This window comes from Clinocottus analis, unplaced genomic scaffold, assembly GCF_023055335.1.
Source record: "Clinocottus analis isolate CAN_PGR_092001 unplaced genomic scaffold, fCliAna1.0.p SCAF_10, whole genome shotgun sequence".
Lineage (NCBI taxonomy): Eukaryota > Metazoa > Chordata > Actinopteri > Perciformes > Cottidae > Clinocottus > Clinocottus analis.
This window is the reverse complement of record NW_027175821.1, coordinates 20,126,939-20,151,270: the sequence shown is the minus strand read 5'-3', so window position 1 is coordinate 20,151,270 and position 24,332 is coordinate 20,126,939. Positions and strand designations below refer to the sequence as shown.

General features: G+C 43.9%; 1 protein-coding gene across 2 annotated transcripts in view; it reads left to right on the top strand.

Annotated features, from left to right (window-relative positions):
• The first annotated feature begins 573 nt into the window (after nt 1–573).
• Nucleotides 574–24,332, top strand: part of LOC137796546 (complexin-1-like) — a 48,947-nt gene continuing 25,188 nt past the window's right edge. The window contains exons 1-2 of one of the 2 annotated variants that reach the window (XM_068594554.1): nt 574–848; nt 1,865–1,987. In XM_068594554.1, coding sequence (XP_068450655.1) covers nt 1,957–1,987 — 31 coding nt within the window. In that variant the 5' untranslated portion in view covers nt 574–848; nt 1,865–1,956. Of the gene's footprint in view, nt 911–1,864; nt 1,988–24,332 lie in introns of both variants that reach the window. The other variant, XM_068594546.1, reaches the window with a different exon arrangement.

Here is a 24,332-nt window from a genome sequence, read left to right as displayed (position 1 = left end):
ACGCGCATTCACCGGAATCCCCTTTAGCCACATCATGGAGGGAACCCCAGAGGACTGGATAGATCTTTCACATTGCCTCCATCGTGTTACGACAGTGATGGGGAACAAAGGGACATACAGCTACCACATATAGACCCCATCCCCGCAACATTCCCGCTATATTATGGGGAGAGGAGAAGAGGGGGGGAATAGGGGGGGGGGGGGGGGTGGAGGACGGAGCAGCCAGCAGCAGGGCTGAATAATTGATCTGTCTTTATCGGTCAGGAGGACGCCAGTGGGACGTTTCTCTCTCTCTCTCTCTCTCTCTCTCTCTCTCTCTCTCTCTCTCTCTCTCTCTGTCTCTCTGTCTCTCTCTCTCTCTCTCTGTCTCTGTCTCTCTCTCTCTCTCTCTCTCTCTCTCTCTCTCTCTCTCTCTCTCTCTCTCTCTCTCTCTCCTATCGCGGTGTGAACGGCAGCTGCTTCACCACCCCTCCTCCTCATCTACTCCTCCTCTTTCTCTCTACGTGTGTGAGTGTGTGTGTGTGTGTGTGTGCGTGTGTGTGTGTGTGTGTGTGTGTGTGTGTGTGTGTGCGTGTGTGTGTGTGTGTGCGTGTGTGTGTGCGTGTGTGTGTGTGTGTGCGTGCGTGTGTGTGTGTGTGTGTGTGTGTGTGTGTGTGTGTGTGCAGGAAGACGAAAGCATCAGGCAGGAGGAGGCACCAAGGACGTCCCTTTTTTTTCTTCTTTTTTTCTCCTTCAGCCCCGGGAGCCGGAGATGCGAGGGACGAGCAGTTAGATTAGCCTGTGCTGCTGTTGCTGTACGCTGCGGGATAACTTCGCTGCAGCTGAAGCTCTCTGCTCTCCCGGTTTCGGTGTGTGTGAGAGTGTGTGAGAGTGTGTGTGAGGAGGATTCCAGCCTGTCGCCGGGACGGAGGTAAATCGACGCTTGACGACGCAATCCGACGGGATCGGGGAGCTATCCACTCGCGGTGGTGCTGAAACCTGGCGGCGCTCGAAACGAGGAAGCGCGCGCGTGTCGCTCTTGTCTCGCCGCACGCAGATGCACAGGCGGGTCGAGCATCTTTAAAAAAAATAATTAAAAAAAAGCACGTTCATCATGGATATGACCACGGATATGTAGACGCAAACACGCGCGCATCAGGGAGCGATCGCTGCTTATTAATGAATGCCGTGGAAGTGGGATGATTGTGTTCAATCTCCCTCAAATGGAGGACGGAAAGTTTTACCACATGATCAGGATACAAAATAATAATAATAGTAATAGTACACAGCGGTGGTTTAGTCCGGTGTCCACATGCACGTCAACAGACTGTCCTGACCAAGATGAGGACTCGCACCGTGCACTTTGTCAAAAGTCACTTGGCCGCTGGCGCAGCTCGGTCACGTAGAGGCTATTACTGGCTGTCGTGACACGTCCTCTCTTCAGCGCCCGACCCGGGATTCTTTTGGGAGGTCTCGATGAGCCACAGCCGCTTGATGTGGTCTGTAGATTCACGGCGGGGTTTTCCCCTCTTTGTGTTCAGGTTGTTTTTGAACCATTGACCTTGGTGTCCTTCAACTGGCGGATTGAAGAAACGTGGCGAACACTAAAAATACAGATTGTGCAAGTGTAGATGCGACCGTTTGGCTCCGTGCAATCTGTGATAGCAGCCACACGTTCGCAAATGCTTTCTACAATATTCGTTAAATATTTAATGTGGAGCGAGTGTGTAGTAGTGTAAAGTGAGTTTATAGTGGCCTCCTTATCCGACGCAATAGCATGGTCAATGATACTATGTGTTGTCTTGTTCATTGATGCATTATTAAAGGGTTATAGAGATTAGGATTATTGATTTCGATTTTTTTTGTTTGTTTGTTTTTTTCGCAGATCTGGACACAAAGGACTTCTTCTTCTTCTGCTGTCACAATTAAATGTAACATTGCTCGGACAAGAAAGGCAGGGAACTAAAAGCCATCATCATGAATTTCGTTATGAAACAAGCGTTGGGAGGTAAGATGATCCTCTCTTTTTGTTTTGGGCACTGTTGCACCCCAGAGTCTGTATGCATATGATGTGTGTGTGTGTGTGTGTGTGTGTGTGTGTGTGTGTGTGTGTGTGTGTGTGTGTGTGTGTGCTCAATGGTGGTTCCTTGAGGTTTCATTTCCCCCCCAAACTTCTGTCAGACTTTTTTTTTGTGCATTCCCAATCTTGCATCATTGAAGCATTCCCACATCATCGTTCTCTTCACTGCAGGTAGTCAGTTTGGTGTTTCATGTATTTTCTTGTATTCCTTCTCTTTGTGTTCTTCCTCCACATCTGCTGCTGGCTTGCTGCACACATGGCGTACAGCCCTTGGCCCCCTGGGGCACACTGAGTACAGCTTACTGTAACAGGCTGGTGATTTGTAACGTGGACTGAGCCACTGTGGCCAAAAGGGCCTTTCATGTTCCAGCGAGTGCAACCTGCTTCACCAAGAGGTGCTGAAGCGGGTCTTTCTCGTCGCTCAGTGAGTCTTACCGTGAACCGGCCCTGTACCTCTTGACCAGACGCTGCAGTGTCTCTTATCTTAACATGCTGCACACACATTTTCCACCTGAAGGGGGGAAACAAAGATAATCAAGGCAGAATCTAATCTTCATGCAGGCATGTGAACGCTTTTCTAATTGCTAGTGCCGCAACAACTCCCCTGACATGAGATTAACATAACACAGTAATGAATTTTGAAGGAGTGTGAACTTGTTATTATGTATGAATATGCAGAAGGTGAAAGGGCCTCGGTGGTTTTCACCCAGCAGAGACGCTGCTTGGTGATTTGAAATCCGACTCTAATCTGCAGTTGTTTTGTGCGCTCAGGAGATGCTCTGACACGCCTCCACTGGAAACCCTTGGTCCTCAAAGATCTGGTGTCATCAAACAGCCCTTTGAAGCCCCTGAAATCTTGATTTTTTAAATTGAAGTGATTCATTAATTATTCAGAAGTAAACAAACACCAATAACAGTTAAAAGTTAAAGAACACATCATAGTGTATTATTTGATCTTTTTTTTAAACACTTTAACATTGCATCCGGCCACTCCTCTGTGTCGCAGAGGAGTGGCCGGATACATTCTCAGCATGACTGAACACTGCTCGAACTTCCAGTCCACAAAGACGTGAGGAGTTTTACAGTCCAATACATGTTGGAGCCCAGTTGGATTGACAGTTGGCCAGCGGCACAAACAAACAACTCCACGACTGTCAGCTCACAAAATCCTGATTGGCGCGTATGTGTTGTCAGTTGTTACTTTTATAAACACATAATGTGGAACGAGGTTTTGGATGAAGCTGACTGATTGTGTCATGTTGTCAGTTGGGTACTATTATTTCAGATTGCTACTTCCTGTTTACATTTTCACTAAGACATGCTGTAGGTTTGATTCGTCCCCTTCAGTTTGTCCACTGAAGGCTTTCTGATTGGTTCAAAGGTTATAAAGGTCCCATCTGGTACCTTAGGGCTTTACTTAGAACTCATCATAAAGGGGTAGAACTAAAACTATCTGTAAAAGGTTCCACCCAGAACCCCATACAAGGGGTTCTTCAAAGAACCCTTCCATGTTGTACTGTTCCACCCATAACCCTCTCTGGTGGCTCTACCAAGAGCATAGAGAGCTAACAAAAACCACCCAGAACCTTAATATTGCAAGGCTTACATCTTCTTACAGTTCTACTGAGATTCTAACGAGAATTATTTAATTTTTCAAAGGTTTCATCGAGAACCCAGTCTGGGGTTTCTACCAAGAACCCTTGTATATTTCAGGGGTTTCGTCTAGTTCTGCTGGTTCTGGGCAGTCCCTTCATGCAGACTCGATATTCATTTAAAAGGGACTACGCACGACAAGTTTGCCAATAGATTACATTACATATAGGTACATAAATCAATGGAAACCATCAGACATGCTGGCGAACAATATATTTGAAAACTTAAAAATATATTGCCTCTAAATAAAGATCAGCAAGTGATTCTGATGTAATATGTTGGCTTAAGGCTGCCGGTCTCTGCGGCTGTGTTGTGTCAGATACAGCAACTGTGTGTTCATCATGCATTGAGACGCGTATGTGTGTGTTTATGTGTTTGTGCGTGTCTGTGTGTGTCTGGGTGTGTGCTACGCTGCTGGTGGGTGTGTTACTGCAGGTGCTCGCTCTCCTCGATAAAGACAAGTCAAATCCGCTGAACTGTGCATAAAAGAAATTTCACACATGAGGAAACCAGGCGGTTTGTGCCGAGGCCTTCACCTTAAGCAGCGGATCTCTTTCCGTCTTGGGGAGCAAGATTTTTCTGTTTTCTTCTTAAAGAGTAATGAGTTTCAGTGTGCAGTGGATTAGCTGTGGGTTATTATCTCACCCGCTCTCTGTGTGCTCTGAGGCGATGCTCGCACTCCATCTGCTCCCATCTAGTCCCTGTTTTTTATTCTGTCTGTTCATACAGTGAAGACCAAGGTCGTTTCAAATGACACCAGGGAAGTGTCGCCATTGATCAGAAATCAGAAGGGCCTAAAGTGTTTTATGGTTATGACCTCCAGAAGATGAATGGCTCATCTTAGGATGGCATCACCAGTCTGTACCGGTGTATTAGAAAAGACCCTGCTGGTCTTTAGTTGGTTAACTCCCAATAGCTCAATTTTGGTTGGTTCCCTAAAGAAAAAGTAAGTGTAATATTTGTTTGCCCTGTTGGCTCGTGGTGACTGAACGCTTGTTCCATACTCTCTTTAGCACAGTGGAGTATGGTCACTGGTAGAGCGGTGGGATCCAACAAGCTTTTTAAAAAACAAACACTTTTACGTTGAATTCCATGTTATTCATATGAAATCACTCAGTCAACAGTTTTGCAAGCAGGGTGTACGTATGTCGGCGATATATACTTTGAGTTCAACTTTCAGCCTGAAATAACTACCTTCCATTCAGCTGGGCCCCATGTGACCACTTTACGAACACAGTTTATTAGAACTGGCAGTAGAGAGAAGTAAAGACAAATGAGCAATTGAATTAGTCTGCAGGACAGTTAGAGCAATGTGTGTGTGTGTGTGTGTGTGTGTGTGTGTGTGTGTTTGCCATGTATGGGGAGGGGGGAGGATTTATTGTGGATGATATCATCAGAAAATGCTTGTAAATTGAAGTCTGCTCTCTCACCTCCTTCTCTCGAAGCTGCAACACCAGCTCCTCCTCCTCATCCACATTCTTCTTTCTTTCTCCTCCTCCTCCTCCTCCTCCTCTGGCAGCCTTGCCCTCAGCCCCGGCAGGAGAGGGGGAGGAGAATGAGGTGTAGGAGGAGATGAAAAGTGACAAATTGATCTTTAAAAGCGGGTGTTATATCATCAGCGGCTGGCGGCAGAGGGTGTACAGTCGCGCTGCACTCTGGATCGGCAGAAGCAGTAATCTCCATTTAATGGGAGATGTTTTCTGTCCTCTGCGGCCTGGGAGTTTCTCTTTCTCCCCTTACTTCTATTATTCTTTAATTCATCATTCTATTTTCAACTCTTCTCTCCCACCTCTCCCCTCCCTCCCTGCACAGCTCCCTAACCCTCTGTACTTTTACTCCATCACTCTCTCTGTCGCCTCTTTACTTTTTCCCCCTCTGTCAATTTTGCTTTCTTTCCCATTCTGTTCACTCTCCCTCCATCGGCGATAACAGTAAATCTAAAGGGCGAGTCCAGGAAACCTCAATCAGGCAGCCACAGGGGAAACCGAGATGTGTGTGTTTGTGTGTGTGTGTGTGTGTGTGTGTGAGATTCAGTGTGTGTTTGTTTGTGATTCTGCATTTGCTTCTACGTGGCAGGAGAGAGAAAGGCACAATGTGTGACACCAGACAGAGAGACGGGGTTGTAGTCGTCTTTAACTTTCATTAGATGATAAAGTTAGTGTGTGTGTGTGTGTGTGTGTGTGTGTGTGTGTGTGTACCTGTACAGCTATCATTGTGAGGACCAAGGTGAATTATAGACTTTCAGAGTGAGAGTTTGTAAAGTGAAGACATTTTTGGAAAGTGAGGACATTTTGGTTGGTCCTCACTTTGAGACAGACATTTTTTTGAGGGAGCTGAGGGAGCTGAGGGAGCTTTCTCAGCTCCATATCTGGAGCTGAGAAATTATGCCAATGTTGAAATGCAGAAAACTGCAGTCCCTCAAATGGCCACTTGAGGCTGGCTCCAAAAAACGAGTCAAGGTTTTGAGGGCGTACCTGCTTTGAGTGACAGGCGAGGGCTGTTTTAGATCGCTAATTGCTAGCTGTCTGCTCTGCTGGTCACCCGGGCTCCACCGACGGTACACCTGAACCTGAACCTGAACCTGAACCTGAACCTTGGCTCAGGTCGCTTAAGGTTTGATTTCAGGCATTTAGCTCTGATGGTTAAGGTCCAAAGGGCCCACAAACACGTGCACACTGACACGCACCAGCAGGACAACATCATTCAATTCAAACCCCACTGACATACTGATTACTAAAGGCTATAACACACACACACACACACACACACACACACACACACACACACACACACACACACACACACACACACACACACACAGTATATGCTTAATTTATTAGATAAGTCTCATTTAGATTGAAGTATTTAAGTGAGACCTGAGAATGGTGAAAATAAAAAATAATACATTACATAGAAATATAATAATAAAATGTTTTTTTTTTGAATATACATAGACAACAGCATAGCATTGCTTTTAGAAAAATCCTTGGCGCTGGTATGAAGAGGAGATAAATACAAGCACATTATGTAAAACAGTCTCAACTAAACTTAATATATAATCTACTCGGACTAAAACAAAAGAAAAGTCACACTGCTGTCAATCAATTTTAGATTTAAATTGCAATTCTTTCCGCTTATTCCTCCCTTTCTTGTGCAACTATGTGTCTTACTTTATAGTCAAACTAAATATTCAAGAATCTTTGCTGAGGGCAAGGCGTCGATGTTGCTGCGTCTGTGAGAGAAAATCTTGAGCTAATTGCTGGGATGGATTTTTGCAGTATTTTGAGATTAGACAGAATAGATTGACAGAATAATATTACCCACAGCTATGGGATACATAGATGAAGCTTGCATTTCAAAGGTGTGTTGCATGAATAGTGTGTAGAATGAAAATACATTCTAGTGCTGGAATAAATAGTGTAAAACCTCCCTAAATACCCCCCGCTGAGTACATTTACACACATACGGTGCTTATGCTAATGTGTTGTTATGGAAACCTGCCTTTATTATAAAGTGATGCATACATTGACAGCGCTAACAGTGAAAATGTAATTAATATGAAGTACACCGCATTAGGCACGCTGGTAGGTGGGAAGGTGGATGTTGGGCAGGCGGGTGTAGGGCAGGTGGGTGGAGGTAGGTGGGTGTTGGGTAGATGGGTGTTGGGTAGGTGGGTTGAGGTAGGTTGGTGTTGGATAGGTTGGTGGAGGTAGGTTGGTGTTGGGTAGGTTGGTGGAGGTAGGTTGGTGTTGGGTAGGTTGGTGTTGGGTAGGCGGGTGAAGGTAGGTTGGTGTTGGGCAGGTTGGTGTTGGGTAGATTGGTGTTGGGCAGGTGGGTGTTGGGTAGGTTGGTGTTGGGCAGGTGGGTGTTGGGTAGGTTGGTGTTGGGTAGATTGGTGTTGGGCAGGTGGGTGTTGGGTACGCGGGTGGAGGTAGCTGGCTGTTGGGTAGGCGGGTGGAGGTAGCTGGGTGTTGGGCAGGTGGGTGTTGGGTACGCGGGTGGAGGTAGCTGGGTGTTGGGTAGGTGGGTGTTGGGTACGCGGGTGGAGAAAGCTGGGTGTTGGGTAGGTGGGTAGGTGGGTGGTGGTCGTGGGTGGTGCGCAGGTATTTGTTTACCTGTTTGAAGAGAGATACAGATTGTTTTTTCTGTCCGGATTTCTTTTGTGTTTTCAAATCAACAGACTCGACAGAATACTGATTATTTACCATGTGCTGTACATCCCCTGCCTGTAAGAACGTACTTAAACAAACCTACATTTGTAAAATCAATTTATTTCCTCCTCTGCTCTCTCTGCTCATCCCTCTTTTTCTTTCCCGTCTTCCTTTTTTCCCTCTCCTCCTCTCTGTCTGTCCGTCTCACTCTGTCAATCTTGTGCTAATAAAGCTGATGTGAACTGTGTCTTTAAGAGTTTTATAAAGAGCTCTGGGACACACACACACACACACACACACACACACACACACACACACACACACACACACACTCACACACACACACACACTCACACACACACACACACACACACACACACACAAAGCCTTTGTGCCGCTGCTAGTTGATCGTAACATTTTTAAATATATTTTTTTTCTTCTTTCTTGGTTAAGCTTTGATTTGAACAATGGAAACGTAGCCACACGAAGCTAAAAGGCTTTTATGCAGAAGGAGTCCCCATCAGCAGGACTGTGATATTACAATGTACTATTAATGTCCTACATAGAGAACAGACGGCTTTTTTGTCCAAAATATTGTAACATTTTCTCACAACTCTGAAAAAATGCTGCTTGTGTTCGATATTTATTCCATTTAGACCACCAACGGACATGTCACACTCTACAAGAGTTTACCCCAAGGCTTCGATAACATGATTTTTATATAACATACGCTTCCTGCTGGATTTCATCTAAAACCTCTGCGCATGGGTGGGCCGTCTGTGAGCATTTCAAATGAGTTTCTTCACACTTAACTGGCTTTGAGTTGACTTGGCATATAGAAATAATGTTTTGTAGCGGATATCAGCCTTTTTGAACCCAATTTAAAGAAATGAGCCGAGAAGGGAGGCAATGTAATCCTGATAAATTGATGTGCAGTCGTGATGTCTGCCCTCTCGACACACCGCCACCATGCAGCATAGTTGTTGTTATTGTTTATGGTGCAAGAGCCTTCCTTTGGAAAAATGAAGCACAGATTTTAAACCCATCTGTGAACCAAAACCTCAAAAATCAAAAATGTTTGATTGTGAGTTGAAGACTTTTCATTCATATTTTTTACAAGAAAATCTAACATTCAGTGATACAGTAGTGTATTTGAACTTTTAAAAAACCTTTTGATTATGAAATAACTTTATTATTCTGTTTATTCAGAGAAGGCCTAGAAGCCCCTGAATATATATATATATATATATATATATATATATATATATATATATATATATATATATATATATATATATATATATATAATGACAAATGTCATTTTGGAGATGATTGATGTATTGATATCTTTTTGGTCATCTTGGTTGAGCGACTCCCCCTGAAGGTCTTCATGTCACACTGTGTGTGTTGTGTGTTTCATACTCATGGTGAGTTGGCAGTGACTGACCTGAGGGTATTTCTTTTAAACTGAAGTTACAGACCACTGTCTTCAGAAGCAGCCGTGTCCAAACATATCTAGTTTGGTAACCCATGAAGCCCCCTGAGGCTTTCCATGGGCAGCACCACTGTCATGAATTGAAAAGGGAAAAGTGTTTTTATTTAACTCGGGTTGTTCTAGGACTCGGGCACACATGCTCTTTTGCAGCAGCAATGGGATTCAATCCAAGCAGTAAAATTCAAATATTCTGTTGGCATGTCCTGTTCAAGCTTTGACACACAGATAAATAATTACTAGAAAAGTACACAGATGTAGGAGACATAAAATGTCAGCTACAAAATCTATCTTGAAAAGTGTCTAAAAAGAAAAACATAAGTTTTGTCAACAAAATGATCAGTATGCATGAGCGTCACTGTGATTCAAATATAATAATGGATCCAAACCAGGCTCATATTTAGTTTGCCAAGTCCTTTTGGCTGCAGACTTCTACACTTAAGACAGACAGTCTGTGTGCTGTGTGGAACTTTATTTCCTTATATAATCATGACAACTGATTGACGTTCTCAAACGTGTGGGGGTTATCTTCCCTGCAACAGCCTGCCGGGGGCGGCCCAACAACTGCAGAGGGAATCCCCATGAGGCCGATGCAGCTGTCATTCAAATCTTTTCATTTCCAACATGGAAAGTCCCTGAAGTACAGAACAGGGGAGGAATGAGCAGAAAGGCATCGCTGAACGCACACTTGGACTGCACACATGAAATCCAAAAGTCATGAAAAGCTGATCGGGCAGGAGAACCTGGAAACTGACTTTCCGTATCAGAAATGTCAAAAATGATGGCACCTGAAGTGTCACGTAGCTTATGTTTCAGATGTCCAATGTGTGTTTGATCAGGCCATTTTATGGGCTGATATCATGTAGTCTCACCCTGGCTTGAAGGTTTTTATGACACCCGTTGTTAACATGTTGCATAGACACCAACATTTAGCATTTATGGGTTTGTCTACTTTGACAAAAGGTCTAATATTCACAGTCTCTTTAGCTCTATGTTGGTCTCCACCAACAACCTGAGAATGGGCTACTATAATTATACATATGATATATTATATTTTTGTATTATTGCAAACAAGCTATAGGGAGGCTAGATTTGGGGGCAAGAAGCTATTTTTCTGGATATCCAAGCCAAGATTTTCTTCTTTGTGAGATAACAGCCTGGAGTGCGATTTGGGAGACGACTGAATTGCTGCACAAATCTAATTTGAAGCTAATGAATAACTAAATCACAGTCAGACGATAGACAATGTGTTCCCAAATTGCATTTTGGCCGACGAGTACACATACATATTACATGGACTAAAAACGGAAAAAACAGAACGCTTCCAAGACCAAAATCTTATCCCATTGTCTCCAGATTCTGCATAAGAGAGAACCACTGATTCATGTATTCTTTATATTTAATATAAAAACTCATGTGGATTAATTTCTTTCTGGTCTTGGCAGGGGTCCAGGGAATCAAAGCACTTCACCTGCGTAGCAGCGGAGCTGAGGGACGCCGCGCTTAGTACTGATTCACGCTTTGACCTAGAAAGCGGTTAATGGCGAACGTTGAGGCTGTATGACACTTAACTACACGTTGCTGTGAGACCGGAGACTGCGTAGCATACGTTAGTGTTATGGAGCACCTACTGGATTGTGTGTGTGTGTGTGTGTGTGTGTGTGGCCACCCGGCACATTTAGTGTACAGTGTTCAGTGTTCATCATTCTGCTGAAATGTATTTGCCCTCAATTTGCAGTTCACTCTCACCCGGTGTTATTATTTTATGATCCAATTTTTTTTTCATGGTTTTCAACTGCCCTTTTCTTAAATATATTGCAAACATATTGACGCCATGAAAGAAACAGCTGTATTTTTGACAGCTACTTATAAATACAACTGTTAGTATAGTTAACTTGTGACCTTAAACATTGTCCTCAGTTGGATATGTTATGTTTTTTGTGTGTTAAAATGAGGCAGGAACCTTTTTAAAACTCAAATGTGTTGGACAGTGAGCGGTGTTGTATCTCACAGCTCTGTTGGCAGAACACAGGCGGTGCATATATTTGTGAGATCAATGTCAAGAATCTATAACGACAACAGCTGGCATCCTTCTGGCCGAAACTACAGCCAGCTGGTTAGGAGTAAGTGGGGAAGTAGCAAGGCACCTGAAAAGGAAAGGGTTCATAAATGTTTTTTCTTTTCAAAACTTTGATCTTGTTTTTATTAGTTTTGGACATCAATCTCATCAGCTATTGAAATCATAAATCATCAATCTAATTGCTGGAGACACCAAAGCGTAATGGGTCCAATCTCCGTTTACATCATATGTTAATAAGGTTAAAACCCACGTAACTCTGAAGAGGTTTCCTATTCCAGCACAAACTGCACAAACCATTAAAAGTTTCACTGAAAACTTTTTTCATATATTTAATGAGAAGAAGTACTGAGTGTGAATGGTCTGCATAAGGGCACCGCAGGGTGCTTTTATCTCACTTTCTTCTTCACATGTGCAGCTCTGACTGCAGGTAGAGCGATGAATCATACCACTGTAAACTGCTCTCTGGGGGCTCCGCCTTTTTATTGGTTACGTTCCAAAAGACAACAACTGTGCTCACAAAGAGGAAGTAGACAGCAGTGCCAACAGGGGGCGACACCTCTGGCTGCAAAAAAGAAGTTGGCGATAGCCAACATTTTTTTTTTTGCCATTGGGCACCCTCTTTTTATGCTTTATATCAATGTTATTTGCAGAGATGCACGTGACTATCACTTGGCTGTTTTAGGATAATGGACTGGTGTGTTGTGTGTGTGTGTGTGTGTGTGTGTGTGTGTGTGTGTGTGTGTGTGTGTGTGTGTGTGTGTGTGCACTTAAACTGAGCAGACATGTGTCTTTGCCCACTTGCTTTTTTGTGGCTGTGAATTGAACTTTCGGTTCTAATTTCTAGTTTCGCTACAATGTAGCAATCGTCAATGAGAGAGAGAGAGAGAGAGTGAGAGAGAGAGAGAAAGAGAGAGAGAGAGAGAGAGAGAGAGAGAGAGAGAGAGAGAGAGAGAGAGAGAGAGAGAGAGAGAGAGAGAGAGAGAGAGAGAGAGAGCGCAGACCCAAACAGTTGTGTCTTAATGCCTCTCTCGCTGATTTCAGAGAATCATTCAGAGCTTACATATATTTAGTCCTCTGATAGTGCTACGTTCTTATGGTTAGTAAATGTACCCTTTCATTTTGGATATTGCAACTTAATCTGCAGGGCGGTTTATTCACAGACACTCAGGAGATAGTTTTAAAATCCTGGAGAAAGAATTTGTATTGATAGAGGATTTGGAAAAACCAAGCTATTCAATGTAAAAACCAACACTGATTCCCAACAAATATCCAGAATGGTATGATCCATTTTCCCACCAATGCAACAATTGGACTGTGAGCTAGACAGTCGAATCAGACTCCTTAGATCTAATCGTTGAATACTCTCACAAGTCACCCCTACTCACGGTTATACCAATGAAATATCCTGATGCTGACCGTGCAGTAGCGCGGCAAATGTTAATACTAAACAAAATCAAACTGAGTCGAGCATTGATGGACATTAATCCCACTGAACTTGACTCACAAATTTGAAAGCAAGTCAAAAAAATTTGAGTTGGAATCCTTTTCTTGAAAAGCAAGGTTTCCAGGACAATAGTGTCACACAATTTCACACCCAATTCAAAAAAAAGTTGTTTATGATGTTTTCCACTGTGATAGTTTGGATTAGGATGCAGTCCAGCAAAGGTTTGACTTTGCTCAACACAGATGGAGGGCAGGCCGAAGAAAAATCTGTGAGGACAGCAGGTTAGTCAAGCCAGCAGCATCCAGCACCTTCTGCAAGGGTCGGCAGCGGTACACTTGACGCACATACGCACACACACATTGGCAGTGTCAAGATACGCACACACACACACACACACACACACACACACACACACACACACACACACACACACACACAAGGCTGTCAAAGCTCAGCGCTGCAGGAACCGGTGATGTGTTGTGGCCCACTGAGCTGCCCCGAGGATCCTGATGCAAAGAGAAGGCCCCTGCTGCTGGGACACACACACACACACACACACACACACACACACACACACACACACACACACACACACACACACGAAAGGGCGTGAAGTTATCAATGACCGCTGTAGAGTTTTTTTTCCTACACAAACTGGGTCGTGAAGTGAGTTCATAGACACATTGCCAAGAAACCGCTGAGTCACCGTCAACCCCAACTGCCCCCGCAGATGTACTGGGGGCAGCAAGCTGCACACATGTGGCTCTCTTCTTGATGGTGACACATATTTGACAAAAAAGGAACTTAAAGATATTTAGATGCAATTATATGCAATAATTCAGATAGATAATCCCCTAACATGCAAACACACACACATACACACATACAAACACACACACACACACACACATACATGCATCACAGGCAAACATGCCAGTGCATACACACAGAGCAGCACATTGGTTGTATACATGCACACATGCACACCACAAACAGGCTAACTTCTCTGCCTGCGCGGTGGCTGCACTGCGAGGAAATAAATCATCTGCTCGGCCTGAATATTGTGCACCTACATTATGCAAAGTCACAACATCAGCCGCTGTCTGTTTATGATGAATTAACATTCAACAGCAGCTGTTTAGTTGGGTCAGTGGAGTTGAAGAGACAAAATACAATCAGAGTTTAGTTTAACTTCAGGGCCAAACAAGAGTTAATCAGCTCAGCCACCAAAGTGTGAAGGTTACTAAAAAAGCTCCTTTTCTCAGCGGGATTCTCCCCCATAGACCAACGCAGTTACAAAGTTGGATGTTAAGCAACAAAAACATATTTATAAAGTCTGACGGCAGAAACTTTCCTCGGCGTCGAAACACAGCAGCCTCCAATGATCTGTGCCTGAAACACTGCAGTACTCACACGTTTCATCAGCTGAGGCTGTGGAAGGTCAGCGGCGGCACAAATTAGAGCTGAAGCAAATTCAGAATTCAAAATGAAACCCAAATTGTTGAATTTGTCTAAACTGTAGCCAGAATTTCAAAGTAGACCGATTCAAATACGTTTGCAGGTTCCATCTCAATATAATGATTAGCTCTTCCTGAGTCGGGCTCATCGGATTTAAGTCGTATCTCACGCAGGATCATCCTCCACTTCCTCCTCCACTTCCTCCTCCGCCTCTATTTTGCGAGGGTTTGCGTTACTGTCGCTGCATCCTGTGTTTTAACATTTATTTAAAGAAATACTGAATAACTACAGCGTTTTTCCTGCTTCACCATGATGATACCGTGCGATAGTGGAGATAGGACTGACAATGTGAAAATAGCTTCACTTTGTTGTTAGCAGTGAACACAATTGCATATTTTTTTCATACACAATTTTGGGAAAACTCGTCTTTCTGCCTGGTCTTTTTTAAAGCTCCCTTACAACTAAACTGCATCGGCAAAAGGTTTTAAGGCAAACATGAATTTGTCTCATTATGAATTGGATTAGAAACGATTATAAGTCTGCTGAAGTCCACATGGAGGAGGTCGGGACAAATGGTTCGGTCCAACAAACAAAAGACTTTCACCCAGGAGACCTCTGTTTGTGTCGAGCCCGGTTAAACAACCGCCCCTATGAAGATGAGCAAAACTATGTTCAAAAAATATAAAACAATTTACCGCCGCAATATTGTTCTCTGGTCTGTAATGTAACTACATTTTTTTTTTGCAACAAATGGTTTTATTTCAATATAATATATACATTTAAAACAAGTTGTGTGCCCTGGAGCTTTTAAAGACTTTTGCAAAGCACATTTATGACGAGCAAAGTAGTCGCAGCTAATTATATAAAAGGAACCCCTGTTGCCTAAAATAACCCTGGTGACGTCCGACCTCTCAGATAACCTCTCATTTTCCACTTGGCTCCCTGATGCTACATGCTGGGCTGCTCTGCCCAGTGAGAACAATACTGTATGTAATTATCTGGCGAGGGCAAAGCACCAGCTGACCTTCACTGCGTCTCCTTGAGCGGCATCCAAAATGTCCGCCCTCATCAATATGTCATCTTGGCATAAAAATGACCGTCCGCTGCTCGGCTTTGAGTTACGCCGTCATCAACAAACACTTTGGAGGATTGGGGGGTGATTCCCCTGAAGTGGCACACAGACATATAGACAATATATGCAGATGCACGCACACACACACACACACACACACACACACACACACACACACACACACAGACACACACAGACACACCGTGCCCATAAAAAACAAATGAAACGAGACTCATCAATAACGCGGCCTGCAGGCTGAGCGGCTGCAGGTCCATTACACAGCGTGGCGCCGGTCGGTCTGCTGCGGCGGTGCATCAGACGGACAGGGAGGGACCGGAGGCATCAGAGCGCCGACTCTGTATGAAATGAGGCGCGCGGTTGAGCCGAAAGCCGCTGGATCAAAGCCGCGTTGTAGCAAAATGCCGGCCGAGATTTCCATCAAGGTCACACCAAGGCCGGAGCGTCTGTCCTCACAACATAGCATGTCCTCCTCCACTTTACTCTACAGACATGCCGACTGCTGGCTTTCCATCCTGCCAGTTAATTGATGTTAACAGCAGTCTTCTGGCCTCCCAGGTGGAAATCACTCCCTGATTAGTTGGCAAGAACAAAAGCCAGCAGCAAGCTGGAGCCCAAAGACTGTTTGTCTTCAGGCCACATCAGAAGCAATATTTTTAGCATAATCCACAAATCAATCAATGCATTGATTATTAATATATAGCCACTGTCCTATTCTTGCCTTTTGGCGCTCTTTCTAGTCACGATCGGGTCCGTGCAGGCCGAACTTCCCGCCCTGCTGGCCGTCATATGCAGAGTGTCCTGAACAGTCCTGAGTCCACTGCCAACGCTCCTGTAGTTGGATTCCTGCTGGGCCAAGTCATGCTGAAAATGTATGCACTCACGACATCGTATGGTTCTGTGGATTAATAGTTTGTTTCCTGATAGCGGTGAACTACCTGCAGAGAGGGGCATGTGGACGAAGGGAGGGGGGTTAAGGTGGGATGGGAGGGGGTGGAGAACAGAAAACTGCCCTTACTACCACTAATAAGCTGAGAGCTACGTCATCCACCATCTGTCTCAGGAAGATCCCTCCTTCAGTGCAACAGGAGCAGGACTCAGAACGACCACAGAGGAGCTGGACACATTCATACTGCGGCTGAAAGTGTCTGATTTTTTTTTCTTGAATTCCCTGTGATGCGTTTCTGATGAGTAAACAGCAAAGTGATGCTGGTGGTTGCAGGGTATGAGTTATCAGTTATTAGCTCAAATTCAAAGTCAAGCAGCTGCATAAAAACAAACACTTCCAAATTCACGCCATCATGCAAGTGATGCCAAAGGAGGTAGACTGAGAAAGGAAAGCAATACTTTTCATTCAATCATGCAGTGAACTGGCATCAGCCATAGGAATTGAAAATTGGCCATAAAATGTGCAGTAAGCCCAATTTCACAAATCACAATGTTGCCTGTGGGGTAATTATGTCTGCAGACTCTGGATTCAGATAAAGACAAACTTTTCAAAATGAAAGAAAACAGATGAAACCTCACAAAGAATTTTTTGGTAATCTTAATCCATGTTTAGCTCATGTCGTCAGTTGCTACGGCTGCTAAAGAGCAATTGTAAACTTCTGCGTGTATTTAGCACAGCAGTTAAAGATAATGTGTTTGAGCTTTAAGAAAGCATCAAACAACCATCTGCTATGAAGGATATAGTGGAGGTCACTCTCCCTCTGTGTGCGTCGTTTGCATAGCCGGGTCGGCCGTGCGTGCCTTTTTTAGTGCACGTGAGCGTGCCCCATTGGCCGCCACTGCACCGCGCTCATACAGCGCTGAACAGATGAAAATGCCGCCTCAACCGACTCTTTTGTCTTTGGAGCGCAGCGCGGGCTCTTCCAGAAACCCGCTGGAAGCTCTGCCCGCACTGTTACCGTCGTTAGCACTGTTAGCTTAGCCGCTGACACGTTGAGAGCCATGTGGAGGCAATAAACATTCTCTGAATTTCAGATTTCATACTGCATTTCTGCCCAGTTGTGGTTGAGTAAAGCTGCGTTATATAAATGGACTAGCGGCATCCGTTAATGTCATGCAGATGATCCGTGCACCTTTTCCATAACTTCATCCTGACACCAGGCCAAGCTGCTGTTCTCACTTCATTTTTTTATTTCACAATGCTTTCAGTGGTAGTTTCAGTTTTTTTAGGGTGGTGCCCCCCAGGACATTTCCCTTTTGTTGTACTGGGATGATTGTAGCTGGAGCCTTCCGTGCATACATCCCTTCAGCGCTGAGTCATGCCACGATTCATCTGCCTCCCAGCAAGCGCCCGAGCTCAGGTGATGACTCTGGGGAATCAACTCAGCAATCCGGACTCTAAGCTTTCAAAGGTGGACTATGCTGTCCACAGCAGGCTCCAGTCTGGGCTTTTATACATCCCTGGTGTGTGGTGACACACACACACACACACACACACACACACACACACACACACACACACACACACACACACACGGCACGCACGCAAACACGCACACACACACACACACAAACCCAGCAGCATTTACCTTTTGTTCACTTACTTGTTGAGACCAGAAATGTAAAACTGCAAGACTTTTCTTTTCAGGTTAAATCCCATGTTATTTCAGTCTACTATCAGCAACACAATCCCCTCACCGTGTGGAGCGTTTAGAATAATAGAAAGCCCGGTAGTTTATTTATAGGTATTAATTAATAAAAGCCCATTTGTTCCAGATTTAAAAACAAAACCTTCTGAACAACAAAAACATTCAAATCACTATATGTTACAGGTATGTTTTAGGTGGCCATGAACAAGTATATTGTACAGGTACTGTGAAAGTATTCCAGTTTATCACCGAGGTGCAGCAGATCAATACTTTTGATACAACTGTTATTGCACAACAAGCACTTTGTAAAGAAGCGTTGTAATAGATCACACCTATTTGCCCTTCTTTCGGTCGGTCTTTGAAACGCAGACTTCTTTTCTCAATAAAGCATGAAGAGAGGTGCTCGGCGCTGCAGCTGAAGGTCTTTTGAGCAGCATCGGTCACCGTGCTCAACCCTTTTGTGTAGGTACGGGGTTGTGGGCGGAGACAAAAGGGCTGCCGTGCGAGGGAGTGTGAACTTCTGCTATAACCCCTGAAAAAGCTTTGTGAAGCTTCCTGCTGAGGTCCACCTAAAGAGCCGCAGCGGGCCTCAGGAAAAGAAACGGTCGAACCACGAAGTTGTTTCTGACAGAGGGAGGCGGAGCCACAGGTGAGAGGGGGATATCTCCTTGTTGAATATTCCTCTTATGGATGAGAATAGCAAAGGAGAGAGGCCCTGCTTATGGTTTTTTGACATCCGAGCTCGGTTGAACACACACACACACACACACACACACACACACACACACACACACACACACACACACACACACACAAATAATTGTTGAATCTTTTCTCATGGCATTTCCTCAGTTAAACAGTAGGCGCATGCTGTGTGAACAGCTGACAAAAAGGGGGAGGCTCAATCATGAAGGCCAGTTTGGAACTGAGCAAATGCTTCCTCTGTAAGACACCCAGCACACTGAAAAGAGGACAAAAAATACCCGACACAGACAAGAAGCCAGCTGACACAATGCAGCTCTAATTAGTTTGCAGACGTGAATTGGATGGCAAGTGCCTCAATTTCGGGGACGGTTAAAATGTGCCATTGGCAGCGGAGGAGAGAGGCATGAAATTAGTCCGCTCACACAGCTGGTTTAATGAATCACTGACGATCCTCCCAAATAACATTAAGGTGCAAATCTAACATCGCACCCACACACACATATCCAAACACCTCAACAAGACGAGGGAGTCAAACCATTTCGTCAAACAGACTTAGAAATTAGGAATTACAAATGTGTGTGTTTCCTTTCTATGAAAAGAAGTCCCGATAACTTGAAAGGGAATAACATAAGAGGGTTGAAGGTAAGTTGTTGGCGTAGAAGATGGATCTTAGATTCAAGCCGAGCCTCATGTTCCAAAGGGGGCGTTAGTTAAAATGTCACTCTGGTTCATTCTCAGTCCCTGTTGCCCCGTAAACCAGCCACTTGTTCTCGTCATCAAAAAAACATTAAAAAAAACATCAAAACAAAGGAAAAACGTGACACCAAACCTTTAAGGTAATATGTATGAGCGTCGGGGTTAGCTTAGCATAAATTATAGAAACACAGGAAAACAGAAGCAGCTGGGCTATATGGTCGCTTGTTAAAGTCACTGCTTTCATTTTGTGTTTGTGGTGGTCCCTCTGGACACAAAGCGCTGTTGTTTCCTGGCACCAGAGTCCCTTGTAGAAAACCTACTTTTACTGCAGGAGGGTCTGAAATTTTTTTTACGTTTTTATTTACATACCGGACTAAATTTCTTGGCTGGGCCTTGTAATTTGGAGGAACTTTAACGCTCTCTGTCTCTTTCTCTCTCTTAATCATCTCATGGTGTTTGTGCAACATGTCCTTGGTTCAGCCAAATGCACCGTAGGATGCATCCTAATGCACATGATGTAAAGGGTGCTGCCTCTTACCAATTTTCAATGATGCAGTTATTTAGTTATTTATTTGCCCGTAGTGCGAGAGCGCCAGGGCCGAAGCCGAGGGAGTTGACCTCATTGTCAGACATTTAATACGACCTCAATGTTGTGAGGTTTACCAGAGAACACACCCACAGGAATAGCCTGACGAAGACGAAGGTCAGTCCCTCTATAGGCATATAAGACTATCACCGACTCACATACAGTCACGCATTTAGTGTGACATTGGTAACGTCATGTCACCCTGCTGTATCACTTTTTCAATGATAATGAAATGAGGAGAATTGCTCTTTCTATTGCCAGAGTGATTACGAGGCTGGATTGGCAGCTTTGTTATCAGCTCGGTGCACAGTTCAGTCGCATGTGCCAGTTTTTTGTCCTCCGAGACAATGGAGGGGAGATATCTTCTCAATCCATATCCGCAGTGCTACAAAGAAACACGTCCCCAAAAGAGCAGCAGCCAGTTAACCGAGTGGATGGTAAACTATTGATTGAGATAAAGGTGTTCATAAGATGTTGCAAGAATAAGCAATTTACAGCCTCAACAATAGATATTGAGCACAAAGGGTTTCCGAAGCCGACAGTAGATGTCGCGCAGCACAGAGCGAGCTACCCGACAACGATTTGTAAAAACAAACAGTCAATGGAAATCAACCTAATCATCACGTCTTTCTGCACCCAAAATAAGTTCCTCTTGCGAGACGTTGCTATGCAGTTTACATTAAATTAAGATTTATTAAAACACACAGAGGTGCGGAGGAACAACGGGTCAAAAAAATAATATGCAAATGAGCTGCTGCTACGCACCATTATCAACAAACTGTTTTCTTTTTGTAATGTGATTTTCATGATAAATTTATTTTAAGAAACACAGAAAGAACTCAAATAAATCATGTTTTTCACATTCAACCCTCTGGTGTGCGTGTTCAATACACATCTGTATTTCAACATCGCAGGTCGTCTATATCTACGTCCTCACTGTGAGACGGTGGATGTTTGGTTTTTAATCTCATTTCTATGGTTGACTGCGGACCAACAACCGGCCCTTTGGCAACACAATGTTACATATGCAAACACTTGAAAAATATACTCCAAGCACTCTGGCGTACACCATACCCATGACAAATGAATATATTTGATGTTTAATAACTGTGTAATTATTACTTCAGGAGGATTGTCGTCCCAGTTGTCATGAGTGAACACACACATGTCGCACAAGGTTCCACGAGAGCCATTTTATTAAGCAGCTAATGCAGACAACGCCAGTTCGACTAAATAATGTATACTGAATGTCGTAAACTCGCTGGCTTTTTAGGTTATTGTTAAAAACGGTTCCAATTTGAAACAAAAGGCCCTTAACTTGGACTCAGACATCAAGCTGCGATGCGTTTCGTCGCCTCTTGAGTCTCTGGTTCGCTGAAGAACCCTAATGAGCGATGAGGAGACCACAAATGAAAAAGAGGCTAATTTATGATGCAGCGGCAATGGTATGCTAATGGTAAAGCTGCTAATTGCTAATGATTTCAGCTTGGGTGATGAAAGCGAGGCGCTGTGGAGTCCTGTGACACGAGAAGTGTTGATTAATTAGGTTCCCTCTGTATTTTCGCCCCTCGAGAGGCGACACTCGAGCAGCTGCAGCCGTGCTGGCGCCGCATCAGAGCGCATCATGAGTCTGACGACAGGTTCACAGCATCTCAGCATTGTTCAAACAACCGCAGCGTCAATGTACAACTGGAATGCAGCGCTATCTGCTCAAAATATGACTTTTGGTTCTGGCTCGTTAAAAGTAAAATAAGAGGTAAATAATCAATATCAGTGCAGTAACAATATCTCAGACTGTTCAAAATGAAAACCTTTTTTTGACAAAAGTGCCTTTGTAGCTTCAAAGAAAAATGATCAAGCAGTACAATTAGATTTACAAAATACTTCAAAAATGATGATTAGATTTGGCGAAACAATCAAATATTAGAATATAATTAAATATTCTCCACTAACCTGCAGATTTTTTTTCTTTAAAGAAAATATAACTTTTTTTTTCCTTTTTGATTTTCTCTGAATCATTTTTGAGGTTTTCCGGGTGGTGGTGTTTTAATATTTAAATTAGTTATGTTGTAAATGATAAACAGGACAGCAAGACCCACCCAATGTCAATCATTTGATTCACGAGGTCGTGGAACGACAGAAGGTTATTAGACATTTACTACTTTCATCTTCTCAATTCTGAAGACTTTCTGCTTTTTCCCCCTGATTTATATGACTGAACATGATCGTTTGGGTTTGTTGAAGAGCATTCTTGGGAGAGCAAACGTTGGCTGTATGCTTTGACCTCTTTACTAACAGATAAATTACTAATGAAAATAATGCATAGTTAGCGTTAACGTTGTCCAGTTCCATTCACATAGAACATAAACGTTGACTGAGACACGTTTCCTGTTGACTCCTCTGTCTCTGAGCTCTGGCACATTGGATCTGAAATGAAACAATAACCGCATTAAGTGAACAATTAGGTTTCCAAGCACTTAGTTTTTTTCAGGCTGCCCCAATTTGTTGACAATGCGACAATAAACTGGGCTTAAATGTCTGGATTGTTCATTGGATTAAACTCACTCATTGTTTTTGTTGTTTTTCGATCTTTCGTGCTGCAGTAGGCTGAAGAGAGCGATGCTGAAAAGTTTCACGATGAAGACCGACTGGAGTACAGAAACCATACTGGATATAAATAGTGGCTTTGCAGCCTCCCGACTCATTTTCTACAGATCTGGTGTCCAAGCTGCAGAGCCTCGCCAGGCTTTTATCCTCGGCCAGCTGAACGATCTAAGCTGCTCTGACATCAGTTCACTCCCCAGCCGACACCCTCCAGGTCCGGTTAGCCTTCCAAACCCACAGTTTCCACACACGAGCGTCTCCTCTTTCGCGTTGACGCCGCCTGCCATCGACCAGCATTCCCCCCGCGCAACCTCGAGGAATAAAGGTTAATTTTCCGAGCGAGCTGTTCCTGTCACATGCATTAATGTACTGATTTGTACACACAGCGGGGTCGGCCGTGTGCTGCCGGGTACGCGGCGCCGGGCGGTGGCGCCGGCTTGCTGACTGTGAGTCATGCAACGCCGCTGGCTCTCAGACATGGAGCCTGTCAGGAAGTCTGACTGGACGAGCAAAGAGAGGCATCAACCATTACCGCCGTGTGTTTCTGTGTCACCGTGCGCGCGTGTGTGTGTACAGTATGTTGTTTTTCTCTCTTTATGGATGACTTTCTGCAGCAGAACTCATCATATCTCAAACGTCTAAAGAGATTTATTATACGTTTAATTGTGTTAAAGCTTTGATGCAGAGTTTGAGTGTTGATGTCTCCTTACTGCCAGAGTTGGCTCTATGGACTCAATCCAACACACTTCTGGTCCGATCCTTTTCCCTAATTAGTTTTGCTCCACAGGCAGTACTCTCTCAATATAGGTGGCATTCTCAGCAGATCGTCATAGCGGCGCCATGCTATCAGTTGTAGCATCATGGTGTACAGCACAATTTTGTAGGCTTGAATTCGGGTTTGATAAGAGAAAAATTGCGATTATTTTTCACTGTAACTTGGCTATTTAAAAATGACTGCATCGTACCAAAAAGTACCACGTATGATGCATAACTGTTTATATACACAAGGTTTTTTATGTTTCTTCATACCTCATATATTCTATGAAAAGTTGGATTTTAATAAAACACTATAAAGACTGCAACAGTCACTTTGATGCTAACCCAGCGTGTAAACGCTGTGAACCAGAGGAGATGAAGAAAAGTTCTCTGCAAAGCGAAAGACTTTAAACAGAAACAAGGCTTCTGGGAAACATTTCTGTGGCCATCAAACATTTCGCAGAGCCTGAAGCTCACGGCGCTGCGTTTGTACACGAGCTGAAGGCGAGGTGCGTGCTGGAGGCTGAACATTGGAGTCGGACCTCACGCTGCAAATGTATTCCGTCAGTAATTCAGGGACAAGCGGCGCTATCGAGGACATGCAGGCTGACGAAAGAGAGACAAAGAAGTGTTTTTTCATTTCTTCCTGGTTTGCTTTTCTAAGTATTTTTAATCTTGCGTGGAGAATTCAGTGCTTTTTTTTACATTGTGAGCTCAGAGCGAGACGAAAGGGTTTTGGAAAGCAGACAAAGATGTAGAAAGTTACTCTTTCGGAACGAGCCGTATCCGTTGTTCCTCCGCAAGTAAACAAATCCCCGAGCATCGTTCTGCCCGTGATAATCCTCTCTGCTAGTTAGAGGATCAACTGATGAAAACACTGCATTCCTGTCAAATAATATTTTTGTATTACTCCCTCTATGGCACCTGTTCTTCCTATTTCTATTAGTCTTTACTTCAAAAT